The sequence below is a fragment of the Panthera pardus genome, unplaced genomic scaffold, assembly GCF_024362965.1.
Source record: "Panthera pardus isolate Hobbes unplaced genomic scaffold, ASM2436296v1 HiC_scaffold_12, whole genome shotgun sequence".
NCBI lineage: Eukaryota > Metazoa > Chordata > Mammalia > Carnivora > Felidae > Panthera > Panthera pardus.
The window spans coordinates 6,792,628-6,806,640 of record NW_026526677.1 but is presented as its reverse complement, the minus strand read 5'-3'; the positions used below and the strand labels follow the sequence as shown (position 1 = coordinate 6,806,640).

The window sequence follows — 14,013 nt, the reverse complement described above, 5'->3', positions numbered from 1 at the left end:
AGACACCCCCACCTGTGGGTGGTGGACCCTCCTCCCACAGCCTGGTCCCTTCCCCGGTCGGGGGTTCACTACAATGTGACCCGCCCCCCTCAGCCACCAGGACTCCTTCTTTCTCCCTTTATTGCCTTTCTCTTTCTACTCTTCACAACAGCATCTTCCCTTTTAGCCGAACACAGTCATCCCTGAGCCCCCGGCTCTTCGGCTACAGGAAACCTCTCCCTCCCTGAGGGCTCCCCACCCACACCTCAGAAAGTGTAGGCCCCCACGAAGACGGTGAGTCTCAGTACAGAGCTGGCCCGGTAGCTCATGAGGGAGTTCATGGTGACCATCTCGAGGTCCAGCACGTACTCCCGGGGGCCTGTCACAGGCCGGGCGAGGACCAGCATGGCGCTGACATTGTTGATTTGCTGCAGGGCACAGTGGGTGGGGGGACATGCAGATTGTGTCAACCTACGTGCCAAGACCCTGCCCTGGCATCCCCTCCCTGTCCCTTGTCCTGCACCCACAACCAGTTTGCTTTGAAGTGGAAAGCCCTAGCCAGGCTGGGACTCCAGGCCCTCATCTGGCTCTGTGACACCCTTGACATCTCCTCTCTCGTGCCCCCAGGCTCCTGCCCTCAGAGATCTCCCACTGGTGGGGCGCCTGGGTGGCTCGGTGGTTTAAGCGTCTGACTCTTGGTTTTGGCTCAAGCTGTGAACTCACGGTTCGTGGGTTCGAGCCCTGCATTGGGCTTCACGAAGACAGCGCGGGGCCTGCTTGGGATTCTCTCTCTTTCCCTCTCTCTCTCTCTCTCTGCCTTTCCCCTGCTCATGCCATCTCCCTCAAAATAAATAAAAAAGAGAGAGAGAGCGATCCACCACTGGTATTCTTCCCACCTTTCCCATCTAGTTCTTTTGTCTAACCGGGGTCAACTGATGATTCAAGGTGAGGGTGGGAGACTCTTGGGAGTGGTGGGGCCTTTGGTGACCTGGAGGAGGCCGACTTCCCTTCAGAGCATTCAGTTTGGGAAAGAGAAAACAACTGATATCCGATAAACCCTTGGACCCCTCTTGTCGTCAGTCACACCAGGACCCCTCCCTCCTATGGTTCCACAGGCAGAGAGCTGGACTCTTGTACCGCAGGCCCCCGCACCAACCCCCACTGCCTCTCTCTCCAAGGCCCAGCTTCATCGGTTTGCCTTCCTCAGACTCCGCTGCATCTGTCACCTGGGCTGGCCTCTCATGCCAGTGCCTTGTTCTAAAGGTGAAGAAATTTGAGGCCAGATATGGAAGCCGGTGCAGGGACTCAAACCCCAGCGTCCGAAGGCCCCGTTAGAACTGTATTTAACAACCTGCAGTTTGTGCCAAGGGAGTTTAGAATACCCCTACCTTTCTACAGAAATTGCACCTCCCAGGGGGCGGGGCTTTGAAAGAAGAGGCGGGACATGGTGATAAAGCCGAGTCTCCCACTTAGGGTTTCCTGGAATTCAATTTTGGATTATGCATATCAGTTGAAGTTAGGGGAGTTGGAGTTAGGGGAAAGCCTTACCCTAATGTAGAAGTCCCCCTGCGAGTTTCCCGCACGGATCTGAAAGGCATTGTAGGCGCCAGGGTAGACAGAGGTCGCTTGGATCTGGAACACATCGGCGGGCACGCTCCGCTCCGAGGTGATGCTCATGTAGCGGTGTACGATGGACGAGGGCTGCTCCCGGCACAGGGGGTTGGAGGCCGGACAGAGGCAGCGACTAGAGACCCGGAGACGAGGACATGAATGAGGTCCTAGCCCATACCCCAGGTTTGGCCCCACCCCTAGAAATAGGGATCCCCAGGGGCGCCTGGGTGGCTCAGCCGGTTAAGTGTCCGACTTCAGCTCAGGTCACGATCTCACGGTTTGTGAGTTCGAGCCCCGCATCGGGCTCTGTGCCGACAGCTCGGAGCCTGGAGCCTGCTTCCGATTCTGTCTCCCTCTCTCTCTGCCCCTCCCCGCTCATGCTCTCGCGCGCTCTGTCTCAAAAGTAAATATTAAAAAAAATAATAATAAATAGGGATCCCCAAAGGATCCTCCCACTCCTGCTAGAACAGTATGCATGGTTTAGCCATGACGGACTACAACTCCCATCGGCCCTCGAGGCACTAGCCAGGCAGAATAGCAGAGGCCTCTGAGCGTTGCAGTTTCTGGGGCAGGGGGGAGCTGTGCGAGTGGACTCACTTGTCCGACACCTGAACGTAGGGCTCCACGCAGCGGTTGGTGTCCACGCAGCGGTAGCCCCCGTGGAAGTTGACACAGGTTTGGGCCTCAGAGCACTGGTGTGTGCCCGACTCGCACTCATCAATGTCTGTGTCAGGGGAAAGGGGCTGGAACCCAGACGTCAGGCCACCAGCCCCCGATACCACCCTGCCCGCCCCACCGGGGCAGCCCGTACCCTGGCAGAGACGCGTGGCCAGAAGCTGGTAGCCCTGCGGGCAATGACAGGAGAAGCGGCCGGGTTCGTTGACACAGCGGTACTGGCAGAGGTAACTGGAGTAGCTGCACTCATCGATATCTGAGGGAGAGTGGGGAGGAGGGCTCTGGGCCAAGGGCAATCCTCTCGATCCGGTCCCACGGACAACCGGTTACGGAGAGAGCCCCGGCCCGATGTCAGGCTCAGTGTGGAAAGACAGAGGGGGGTGAGACCAGCCTAGCAAAGCTCAGTAAGGGGACAGAGGATTCAAAGAAACATCTGCCCAGACCGCCCAGCCCACAGGCCTCTCTGCCCCAGCACCGCAAGGCGATGCTAAACGACAGCACTGGGAATCTATAGGTTTGGCAACTCGCCCAATTCCTGCAACCCACAGTCAGCCTAAGCATACAGTCCCGTCCCGCCAACTGCGAGCTGCACAGGCAGGAGCCAGGTTTTCTGCTCTGGCTCTCCTCATGATGCCCAGCACCGAGCCGGGTATCAGTGGGGCCTTACACAGCGGCAAAGCAGGACATAAACAGGGTACATGGCCAGCTGACAGGGAGTGAGAAGTCCGGAGCGGAACCCTGGTGCCATCTTACCCTAGCTGTATGACCCTGGGCAAGTCACGTAACCTCTCTTTGTTTGAAGGATGTTATGCTTACTTTTTTTTTTTTTTAACAATCCTCCCACTAAAGCTCAGGGGAGATATTCCCATGCTCGTTTTGCAGAGGAAGGAAACATTCATACTTACATCAAAGGGTTGTTGGCAGGATTAAATGTGGCCAAGTATGTACAGGAAATGCACTGCACAGGCAAGGTTCTCAATAAATGATAGTTCGCCTTAAAACGTCGTGGCCTGGGGGGGCGTCTGGGGGGCTCAGTCAGTTAAGCATCCGACTCTTGGTTTCGGCTCAGGTCATGATCTCACGGTTCGTGGGATCGAGCCCCGTGTCGGACTCTGGACTGCCAGTTCAGAGCCTGCTTGGGACTCTCTGTCTCTCTCTCTCTCCGCCCCTCCCCCAACTCGCTCTGTCTCTGTCTCTCTCAAAATGAATAAATACACTTAAAAAAAAAAAAAACAAAACCACGTTGTGGCTTGGAACTTGATGAAGCCTGTCTTGTCACTCCCCACATAATCCTCAAGACAACCCTATTTTACAGAAGTAATGGGCTCAAAAGAGTGGCTTGCCCTAGTCCAGGATTCGAATGCAGGGCAACCTGACCCGCAAAGAGGGGAGGACCCACGTCCTTTGTGGGTCTCCCCGCCGAGCTTGAGCTTCCGTGCTTCCTGCTGCTCCCCTCTGGGCCTTCCCGCCCCAGCTGGGAGTCCTGGTGGGCGGGTCTGCAGGTGCCCTACGATCAGCCCCAGGGTGGAATACACAGGAGGTACACGAGGGCAGAACGGATGTGACCCGGAGACGTCCAAAGGACCACCGACCGTGTGGCAGAAAACACGGCATGGCGCGGGACCCGGGACAGCAACAGAGGCACAGGTGGTCGATGCGGAGCTCTCACCATTGCAGGAAAAGCCATCCCGATGCAGCTCGTAGCCCTGGTGGCAGCGACACAGGAAGGTCCCATAGGAATTGAAGCAGCGCTGCTCACACGGAGCCCCCATGTCGCATTCGTTCACATCTGCAAGTGCAGGGCAAAATGGGAGGGGTGAAAGCCAGGAAGCAGCCCGCTTTACCTAGGCCGCTCAGAAAGAGAGCTCCTCTGCCCCGTACCACCCTGCCCAGGATCCAGGAGCTGGCTCGGCCCGGCCCAGCCTCACCTACACAGGAGCGGTTGTTGGGCCCCAGCTGGAATCCCGGCTCGCACTGGCAGCGAAAGGAGCCGGGCAGGTTGACACAGCGGTGCTGGCAGTAGCGGTAACGGCACTCGTCGATATCTGCGGTGGAGGAAGAGGAAAGAGCGCAGAGGGCACAAGTCACGCGGGCCTCGAGGCCTCACCACTGATAGTCTTTTTTTTTTTTGAGAGAGAGAGTGCGCAAGTTGGGGAAGGACAGAGAGAGGGGGGCAGATGAACCCAAGTGGGCTCCGTGCTGACAGCCTGACGCGAGGCTTGATCTCACAAACCGTGAGACCGTGGTGACCTGAGCCAGAGTCGGATGCTTAACAGACTGAGCCACCGAGGCACCCCCTCACCGCCCACAGTCTTGCCTGGGGCCGGGGGCGGGGGCTGGGTTGGGCCAGGTCAGCCAGGACTCAGACATATACCCTCACGGTCCTGTGACTGGCGACAGGAAGGCAGAGGTGGCGGGGGACTGGGGCAAAGCCTGACGGTGGGCCAGAACAGGTGCAAGGTGAGAGCCAGGCCAAGGGCACAAGGCAGAGACTAGAGGGTCTATTCCCCGGACTCACCTACACATTCGGGCCCGATCTTTCGGTAGCCATCGGGGCAGGTGCACTGGTAGGAGCCAGGTAGGTTATGGCACTCCTGGCTGGGGCGGCAGTCATGCAGGGCCTGGGCACACTCGTCCACGTCTGCAGGAGACACCATTCAGCCCCCACTTGGGAGCCCATGCACCACCCAACATGACAGATACCTCAACACGGGATGACACGGGTCAGGTACCACTCACGGGGTGTGTGAGTAAAACCAGAACTCTCAAAAAAGGAGCTCACGGATTCGACTCAACAGTCCGTCAGCCTGGGAGCCAACAGGAAGGGCACCCCTCACCTGTGACATTCCCATGCCAGAGGGGCATTAGGAGGTAAGGCCCTGCCCATACTCCCAGGAACACTGATTCCAGGGCCTTCCTCCAAAGCCCGTGGCACCCAGAAGCGGGGTCCAGATCAGGAAGAGGGTAGAAGACAGAAGCTGAGAAGCAGAGCTCTTGCAGTGTGTGTCCAGCAATCGGGGAGGGGGCTCCAGATGCTGGCTGGAGCAGTGGGACAGGAGCAGGGGCCACGTGTGGCAGGCCCCACACAAAGCGAGGATCTGGATGGCATCCCAGTAGCCCCGAAGAGGCTTTCGAGCAAGGGAGGAACTGAGGTCTGAGTTTTTAAGATGCAGTGACAGATGCTTGGTAGGAGGACTGGAAGTCCCCGAGTCAGGGTGACCCTCACTCACCCACACAGCGCTCTTGCTCATCAGGTTCATAGCCTGGTAGGCAGGGGTTGGGATGTTCAGCAGGGGGCACTGGTGGTGGTGGTCCCTCGCCGTGAAGGTCATTGATGACAGCGGCTGAGCGGGGCAGGCACAGGTAGCCCCCATAGTGGTTGATGCATTTCATCTCCCCCTTGCAGGCCTCGGGGATGGTCAGGCACTCGTTGACATCTGTAGAGAGGGGCCTGCTGGGCACAGCCAGTCTCCTGGGCTGGCCGTGGGGTGGGTGGCAGGCAGGAGCCCAGCTTGGCCTTCTATAAGCTGTGTGACCCAGGCAAGGCCTTCCCTCTCTATTCAACAAGCTAAAGGTGCTTGCCCAGGACCCTTCCCCAAGCCTGCCAGGGCTGATGGTGGGGCGGGGTGGCTGTTCCCATAGTCCCCCACCCCCCCATTCTCTTCCCCCAAGAGGGTCTCTATCCCTCCCCAAAGCCCTGGCCCTGGCTCAGCCCAAGAGTGATGTGCAGGCCTCCTCACCCACCCCACAGACACTGCTCTCCCAGGACGTGATGGGACAAACCTACATAGAAGAGTGATTAGAGGTGCCAGGACCCAACTCCTCTGGGCAGTGCCCTGTTTGTTCTCCTGCCTACTGAGGGGTGGGGGCAGGGTGTCCTGAGTTTCTCTGAGAGGGAGGGGCCTGCATGGCTTCTCCACCCCTAACTGAGCTGGCCCCCAGGGAATCAGAGCTGGCTTCCGCCAAGCCAAGCTGGGCAGAGGACAGGTCATCGGGCTCCCAGTGCTGCTCTCGGAGCTGAGGCCGCAATCCCCTTCCCAGTTCCTGGGGATGGGTCCGTCCCCCAGGCGCACTCACCCCGGCAGTGCTGGCTGTCGGGGTCCCACTCATAGCCATCTGTGCATTCCTACAAAGGGACCAGAGATGGCCAGTAGTCCTTCCCAGTCCCCTTCAAATGACCAGGCCAAGATCAGGGCCTGAGCCTGGCCACCCTCCCAGCCTGCTCCAAACAATGGCCCCCCAGCCGCTTCACCAACCAGGGGAGGGGAGAATCGTCCCCAGCAGCAGCCACCCCAGGATCCTGGTCTCTGTGTCCCTACCCAGCCCATCCCAGGCCAGTGGCCCCACGGTCCCCACCGTGTAGCTGTCCGGCTCCTCCGAATCCTGGGGAGATGCTGCCCCCAAAAGCAACAGCAGCAGCGCCCAGAGCAGTAGAGAGCCGGGGAGGCAGGAGGCGAAGGGGAGCATCCTGGGGCTGGGAGGTGGTGGGCGAGGGGGTGGGGTGGGAGGTGATTAGGGAACTTCTGCCACGCACCCCCCATTCCCTGTACCGGGACTCCGAGCCCTGGCCCGAGCCGCCTCCCGCTCGGGACTGTGCTTGGGAACCCGGAGCTTCCCAGGGCCGCGGGCCCACTCCTCCCGCAGGCCGGGGTTCGGGGCCCACCCGCCCCGGGGCCACCCCGCCCCCGCCCGGTCCCCCTGTGGCGCGGGCCGAGGAGCGCGGGCCTCTCGGCTCTGCGCTGACGCCGACTCGGCCGAGACTCCGGCTCGCGCCCTCCCCCCACGGACGGCCACTCACTTGAGCCCGCGACGCCCCCGCGGCCCGGGTCTCCGGAGGCTCGGCTGGTTCGGGCAGTGCCTGAGGGCAGACGGACGGGCGGACGCCGCAGCTCCCTGGACGCGCGGCCCCAGGAAGCGCCCCCCGCCCGCCCGCCCGCCGCGGCGCGGCCCACCCCGGCGCCTCCGCCCGCCCCTCGGCGGATTCCTGAGCCCGCGCCAGGGGGAGGGACCCCGACCCCCCGCTTCTCCGCCCCCGGCCAGCCGCAGGCCCCCACCCGGTCCCCCGCGGCGCTGCCCGGAGCCGCCTCCCGGCACAGGGCCAGGGTCCCCCTAGCGCCCGATCCTGGGGGCATGGCCTTGATGCCAGGCCCCCAGACCCAACCAGGGGAACCCCCAGGCCCTCACTTTGCGCACCCCAGAATGTCATCCTGTGCACCTGGATCCTAATCTGGGCTCCTAGAATTCCATCCTGTGCACCCACATCTAAACGCCGGGGCCTCCACACTCTGCGCCTCCCAGAAAGTCATCCTGGGCACCTGGACCCCACCTAATCCCGGGGCTTCCGGACCCTCACTCTACGCCCTCCAGAATTTTATTCCGTGTACCCGAACAGTCACTCTGTAAACACCAAAATTTCATTCAGGGTCCCCAGACCCTCGCCTGAGGACGTTCCCAGGCCCAGAACTGTTCATGTCTGTCCCTTCTCGCCTCCATCTCTAGGGCTGTCAGCCAGGTGGTCCCTTCACTCCAGGACCGCCTCCTCCGAACAACCCATCTGGGAAACTACAGCAGTTTGGAAGCGGGGGCGGCAGTTCCCTTTTGGCCCAGAATGAATGGAAGCCCCTGAGAAGGCGGGCAGGGCTGAACTTGGGCGCACAGGACGCCAGGGTCCGGGGGCCAGTGCCTTACCGGCCCTCCTCCCACCCAAACGCGTCCCCCGCCCTCCCCCGCCACCTCGGGGCTCGGCCTTCTCTCCCGAGCAGGGCGCGCCTTTCGGGGAGGAGTTTAGGCGGAGTTGGCTCCCAGGAAGGGGCGGGGCCTCGTCCTGCCCACGTCTCAGGGCGGGGCCAGACGGGAAAGGGCAGCGAGTGCAGGGATCTCCCGCGTGGGGCCGAAGACGTGCGGGAACTGTCGAGCCCTCCCTTCCCTTTCCCACCCTTGTTTATCCTCACGATCGCCCCCAGTGCGGCCCCGCCCAGGAAGAGGGTGTGCCGACGGGGGCACGTGGGTACCGATATCAGCCCTTGGGGTTCATTGAAGAGTGTACCCTCCACCCCCCAGACCCTTCCCAGCCACAGGGGCGAGGACGCTAACAACAATAGCTCTTTGAAACCAAAAAGACAGACAATAACAAGTGTTGGCGAGGATACGAAGGAATTGGAACCCTCATACACTGTGGTCCTCTTTGAAAAAGTTTGGAAGGACCTCAGAGTGTTACCACATGACCCGGAACTTTCACGCCCATGTATATACATACCCAAGGGAATTGGAAACCTGTGTCCATAGGAAAAGATCTATACACAACACTCAGAGCAACGCCATTCATAAAACCAAAATGTAGAAACAATCTAACGCCCATTAATTGATGAATGGATAAAGAAAATGTGGTAATATGATGGAATGTTATTCAGCCACAAAAAAGAATGAAGTACTGGTATGTGCTCCGAGGATAAATCTTGAAAAAATACTACACAAGGTGAAAGAAGCCAGACACAAAGGTCCTCATGTCCCATATATATGACATCCAGAATGGACAAATCTGGGTGACAAATTAGGGTTTGCCAGGGGAAGGGAGGGCTAATGGACATGGGTTTCTTTTGGGGTGATGAAAATACTCTGAAACCAGATGGTGGTGATGGTTGCACGATTATGCAAATACACTAAAACCACTGAATTGTACGCTTTAAAAGGGTGAATTTTATGGCATCTGAATTATGTCTCAATAAAGCGGTAGTTAAAAAATAACCAAAGTAATAGTTCTTAGGGCACCTGGGTGGCTCGGTTAAGTGGCCGACTTCGGCTCAGGTCACGATCTCTTAGTTTGTGAGTTCCCGCATTGGGCTCCGTGCGGATCCTGCTTGGAATTCTCTCTCTCTCCCTCCCTCTCTGCCCCTCCCGACTCTATCTAAAAAATAAATAAACTTAAAAAAATGGGGTGCCTGGGTGGCTTTCAGTTGCGTGTCCAACTTCAGCTCAGGTCACGATCTCACGGTTCATGAGTTCAAGCCCCGCATAGGGCTCGCTGCTGTCAGGACCAAGCCCGCTTCAGATCCTCTGTCCCCCTCTCTCTCTCTGCCCCTCCTCTGTGCTCTCTCTCAAAAATAAACATTAAAAAATAAAAATAATAGTTATTACTAAGATATATAACCTTTCTGGGCACCAGCGTGCATTTCATGCAATCCTCCTGCCCAGCCAGGGAAGGGGTACCGGTATCATCACCCTATTTCACAGATGAGAGAGGCTGAAATTTGCCGAGGCACAGCCAGAGTGGGAAGGACAGGATTTGAACTCAGGCACTCTGATTCCAAGACTCTCTGGGTTCTTTGCCCCAGAGTAGAGTATTAAGAGCCCACCATTTTGAACACCTCTTCTGTGCCAGCCGGGGTCATAGGTGCCCCACGGTCATCCCACTCAGAGGAATTGTTGCTGCCACTGCGAGATGAGGATCCGAGGCTGGGAGGGGAATGGCTGGGTGCGCAGTTGGCCAGACTTGAGCCTCCATCTTTGTGCTTAGACCTCAGTGCACCTGCCACTCGGAGTTGCCTCCCTGCAACGCTTCTCCTGACCTCCAGGACACAGACTTCCCCTGCCCTCACCCCTTCTGCACCCCATCTGGCCCCTCAGGCCCACCCAGACCCCTCATCTCCACCCCCAGACTGTGTTAAGAATGAGGACCAGAAGGCAGTAGCTGCCGCTTACTGTACCCTAGAGCCTGAACTTTGCTGTTCAAAACCCGCCAACAAGCAATTGTTCGGTCTACGAACATCCATAAAGCTTGCTCTGTGCCCAGCCCTGTGCTGGGTGCTGAGGACACAGGTGTATCAGACGCTTCTCGTGTGGCTGGGAGGCAGATGCCGAGCAGGCACAGGCACAGCAGGGGCTCAAGGGGCTGCTGGTTACATCAGAGGAAGGGCAACAGGGAAGGCTTTTTGGAGGGTGACCCTTGAGCTGACTGAGCTTCCCAGGATGAGCAAGAGTGCTTCTCCAGGGGGCACCGACCGCCCTCCACCCCGACCCAGGTGTCAGGAGCCTGTGGCACCCACAGTCCCCTGGATTTTCCCGTCATGACACTGATGGCCGTACACGGTCACTCCTCACTTAGGATCTGTCTATTCCTGTTTCCTGAAGGACAGATCCACCTCTGTATCCCTAGAATTGCCCAGAACAGGGTGGACAGAGGGCCTCTGCTGAATAAAGAAGGGTGGAGTGGGCAACAGGCAGGCAGAGGGCTGCATAGGACAAAAGCCTGAAGGTCTGAGGTAGCTCCTGTGTGGAGGGGTCCACCCCTCCCAACCTGGTTTCCCCTTCGTGGTTTCTCCAGCTCCGCCCCCTCGGCCCCTCCAGCCTGGTTTGCACAGCTTCCTGCTCCCAGTACTCTTGTCTGCAGCATCATGGCAATTACTGTCTACCTTCCCTGCCTCCTGGTCCTGTCTATGGCCGGCCTGGCTCAAGGCATCAAGAGCTCCCTTAGGAGCCAGGTAAGTGCCCCCCACCTGCTTCCCATACCCTTCCTCCCGCAAATCCCATGCCTGGGTCTCACCCTTTCAGAAACAACAGCCTTATTCCCATTTCTCAGGGGGGAGCAACTAAGGCTGGAAAAGTGATTGACATGCTCAGGGAGACAGAGCAGGCTAAGCTGCTGATCCCCAGCCCAATCCCTGCAAGGCCGGGGTGAGGTGGGGTCCCAGCAATGACTCCCCACCCCCTTGGTTCCCTGCTAGAACCCAGGACCCCAGCCACTGGAGCTGAAACAGGCCTTCACATTGTTCCAGATCCAGTACAACCGGAGTTACTCAAACCCAGAAGGTATCACGGGGCATGTACATCTCTGGCCCAACCCCCTTCTCCCGTTTAATAGATGAGGAAATCAAGATTCAGGGTGGGGAATCGGCTTGGCCAAAGGCACTCAGCAGGACAGTGGCATGGCTCGGGGTGCACTCCCCGGTTTCCTAAACGTACAATCATTCCTAATCATTCTTTGCTATGAACTTGGAGGGCAGGCAGCAGCTGTCGGGGGTCTGCCCTGGACGGAGAGGATCCCTCGCCTCCACAGCCACTTTTCCTCTGCCTCCAGGCAGCGGGCTGACTGCTGCCGTGAGTTCACTCAGAAACACCAAGCTGGGAACTCACTCTCCATGCACGTGAGGTCGCAGCCCTGCCCCTGCCCTCTCTGGGTCTCATCTTCCACAGGGGAGTGGCCTGTGGACACCTCTCAGGCCAAGCTGCCCATGCCACGGGCCTGAACCCCCACTCCTTCCCCACCTTCATCACATTTCAGCTCCGAACCTACCATCAGAGGTGTGAATTGAAGGTGGAGAATGTAAGCTGGCAGGAAGCCAGTCTCTGATCACCCACCTTTCCTTTCTGAGTCACTCTGCCTTTCTTCAGACCCTTCCTTCACTTATCTTCTCCGTGGGTGGGCAGAGATGTCCCCCTTGCTGCCTCTGGGGAAAACCCAACCCTAGACAGGCTGGAGAGCCACTTCCTTGGCCTGCAGCGGCCACAAGAGAAGAGTGAACGCTCACCTGGGTGAGTGTGGGTGGTCGGATGCCCAGCCAGCGGCCACTTCCTGCCCACGGGGGCTTAGGAGGCAGCTTAAGACAACCCTCTTTTGGTCCAGAGTATGCTCGTCGCCTGGACATCTTTGCACACAACCTGGCCCAGGCTCAGCAGCTGGAGGAGGAAGACTTAGGCACAGCCGAGTTTGGGGTGACTCCATTCAGTGACCTCACAGGTAATGGACACTTCCTGGACCCTAGGTGGTAGGTGGGGAAGCAGTGACTTCTCCAGGGATACTGGCAGATGGACAGGGCAGACGTGCAGCTTTCATTTCCCAGAGAGGAACCCTGAGGGCCAGAGGCCTGGTTGCTTGCCCCAAGTCACAGAGAGCAGGGTCAGGTCTGGGCCCCAGCCCAGTTCAGGGACAAGGCAGCAAGTGCACGGGGATGCATCCTAGGAAGAAATCCGGCTGCTCTCCCGGCCTCGACATCCACGCCGGTCTCCCAGGGTATTATGGGGACTCAAATAACCGAGGATGTGGATGGTTGGGAGTATGCGAGGCAGGATGTGGGGGAGAAGGGGTCTAAGTTGTGACCCTGGTGGTCCTGTCTATACCCCCAGAGGAGGAGTTTGGCCGGCTCTACGGGCATCGGAGGATGGATGGAGAGGCTCCCAAAGTGGGCAGAGAGGTAGGGTCTGAAGAGTGGGGGGAGTCAGTGCCCCCAACCTGTGACTGGCGGAAGTTGGATGGAGTCATCTCATCCGTCAAGAAGCAGGTACCTGCCCCAGTCCGGCCTAGTCCAGCCCTGGGGATGGAGGGACGGCGGGGCAAGGCCCAGAAATCTCTTCTCCTGCCCTCCTCGTGCAGGAAAGCTGCAGCTGTTGCTGGGCCATGGCAGCGGCAGGCAACATCGAGGCCCTGTGGGGCATCAAACACCGCCAGTCCGTAGAACTCTCCGTGCAGGGTATGGCTGACAGAGTGGGGCAAGTGACGGGGGAGAGGGAGGTGCGGGGGGCCAGGGCATAGTCAACCCCCATTGTCCCTTCTTGCACCAGAGCTGCTCGACTGCGGCCGCTGTGGGGATGGCTGCAGGGGTGGCTTCGTCTGGGATGCGTTCATAACCGTCCTCAACAACAGTGAGTGCCCTGCCTCTCCGGGCAGCTGTGGTGGAGGTGGGGGAAGGGGGGAGGGGGGAGCAACATTCAGGAGCTGAGCCTCCTCCCTGGCCTTGCTTATCTCCAGGTGGGCTGGCCAGCGAAAAGGACTACCCATTCCAAGGGCAGGTCAAACCCCACCGGTGCCTGGCCAAGAAGCATAAGAAGGTGGCCTGGATCCAGGATTTCATCATGCTGCCGGACAACGAGCAGAGTGCGGGCAGAGGGGAGACAAGGGCAGGCATGGGGGGAGAAGGACAGGGACAGACAGACCAGGATAGAGACAAACAGACTGGGCTACAGACAGAGATGGAGGGACAGAGAGGTGGAGGGTGGGGACAGGAGGTAGAACCACGAGCCAAGAACAAAGGGCACAGAGGAAGCAAGGCCTAATGGCACCTTCCACCCCCAGAAATCGCCTGGTACCTGGCCACCCAAGGCCCCATCACCGTGACCATCAATATGAAGCTCCTGAAGGTGGGACAGGATCTAGAATGGGGGTGGGGGTGGGGAGAGGCATCTAGGGGAGGTGGCCTCAGACTCAGCCCCTCTGCCGCTGCAGCTATACAAGAAGGGTGTGATCGAGGCCACGCCCACCTCCTGTGACCCTTTCCTCGTGGACCACTCTGTCCTGCTTGTGGGCTTTGGGAAGAGCGAGTCAGTGGCGGACAGGCGGGCAGGGGCAGCCGGAGCCCAGCCTCAATCTCGCCGCTCAATCCCGTTCTGGATCCTGAAGAACTCCTGGGGCACCAAATGGGGTGAGAAGGTGAGAAGGAGACCTACTCAGGGGACGAGGCAGGGTAGGCCTCCCCCTACCTTCTGGCCCTGAGGTCCCCTTAACTTCCCAGGGCTATTTCCGGCTGTACCGAGGGAATAACACCTGTGGCATCACCAAGTACCCGCTCACTGCCCGTGTGGACCAACCAGCGAAGAAGCGCCCAGTGTCCTGCCCTCCCTGAGCCTGCGCGACTGACCCTCAGCTCTGTCCTGCTATGCCAGCTGTCTCCTCGCCAGCCCTACCCAAGGCTTTTGCCCGTCCTCTTCATCTTGCTACGGCTTGAATAAACCAAGATAAGCTCCCTGGCTTCCAAGCGT

The 14,013-nt window shown here is 59.0% G+C and overlaps 2 protein-coding genes across 4 annotated transcripts; one reads left to right on the top strand and one right to left on the bottom strand.

Annotated features, from left to right (window-relative positions):
• Positions 1–103: 103 nt before the first annotated feature.
• Positions 104–7,225, bottom strand: EFEMP2 (EGF containing fibulin extracellular matrix protein 2). 2 transcript variants are annotated; one of them, XM_053899442.1, is made up of 11 exons: positions 7,064–7,225; positions 6,622–6,739; positions 6,343–6,391; positions 5,496–5,702; positions 4,784–4,906; positions 4,194–4,310; positions 3,935–4,054; positions 2,402–2,521; positions 2,188–2,314; positions 1,528–1,723; positions 104–407 (listed from the first exon to the last, which is right to left on the bottom strand). In XM_053899442.1, exons 2-11 carry the CDS (start codon positions 6,730–6,732, stop codon positions 246–248), a joined length of 1,332 nt encoding a protein of 443 aa, XP_053755417.1. In that variant the 5' UTR covers positions 6,733–6,739; positions 7,064–7,225; the 3' UTR covers positions 104–245. The 2 variants fall into 2 exon arrangements, with proteins under 2 accessions (XP_053755417.1, XP_053755416.1); XM_053899441.1 differs by lacking the exons at positions 3,935–4,054; positions 4,194–4,310 and having other exon boundaries at positions 7,064–7,172.
• Positions 7,226–10,544: 3,319 nt separating this feature from the next.
• On the top strand, positions 10,545–14,003 carry CTSW (cathepsin W). Of its 2 annotated transcripts, XM_053899439.1 has the most exons (10): positions 10,545–10,742; positions 10,986–11,070; positions 11,885–11,998; positions 12,385–12,539; positions 12,632–12,728; positions 12,820–12,900; positions 13,007–13,132; positions 13,331–13,395; positions 13,481–13,684; positions 13,767–14,003. In XM_053899439.1, the coding sequence occupies exons 1-10, from the start codon at positions 10,656–10,658 to the stop codon at positions 13,875–13,877; spliced, it is 1,125 nt and encodes a 374-aa protein (XP_053755414.1). In that variant the 5' UTR covers positions 10,545–10,655; the 3' UTR covers positions 13,878–14,003. The 2 variants fall into 2 exon arrangements, with proteins under 2 accessions (XP_053755414.1, XP_053755415.1); XM_053899440.1 differs by lacking the exon at positions 12,820–12,900.
• The last annotated feature ends 10 nt before the right edge of the window (positions 14,004–14,013 follow it).

Coding starts and splice junctions, on each gene's coding strand:
- CTSW (XM_053899439.1), top strand. CDS start 10,656: ATGGCAATTACTGTCTACCTTCCCTGCCTCCTGGTCCTGTCTATGGCC. Junction 10,743..10,985: donor AGAGCTCCCTTAGGAGCCAG/GTAAGTGCCCCC, acceptor GTTCCCTGCTAG/AACCCAGGACCCCAGCCACT. Junction 12,540..12,631: donor TCTCATCCGTCAAGAAGCAG/GTACCTGCCCCA, acceptor CTCCTCGTGCAG/GAAAGCTGCAGCTGTTGCTG.
- EFEMP2 (XM_053899442.1), bottom strand. CDS start 6,732: ATGCTCCCCTTCGCCTCCTGCCTCCCCGGCTCTCTACTGCTCTGGGCG. Junction 4,311..4,783: donor GATCGGGCCCGAATGTGTAG/GTGAGTCCGGGG, acceptor CCTCCACCGCAG/ATATCGACGAGTGCCGTTAC. Junction 2,522..3,934: donor GGATGGCTTTTCCTGCAATG/GTGAGAGCTCCG, acceptor ACTCTCCCTCAG/ATATCGATGAGTGCAGCTAC.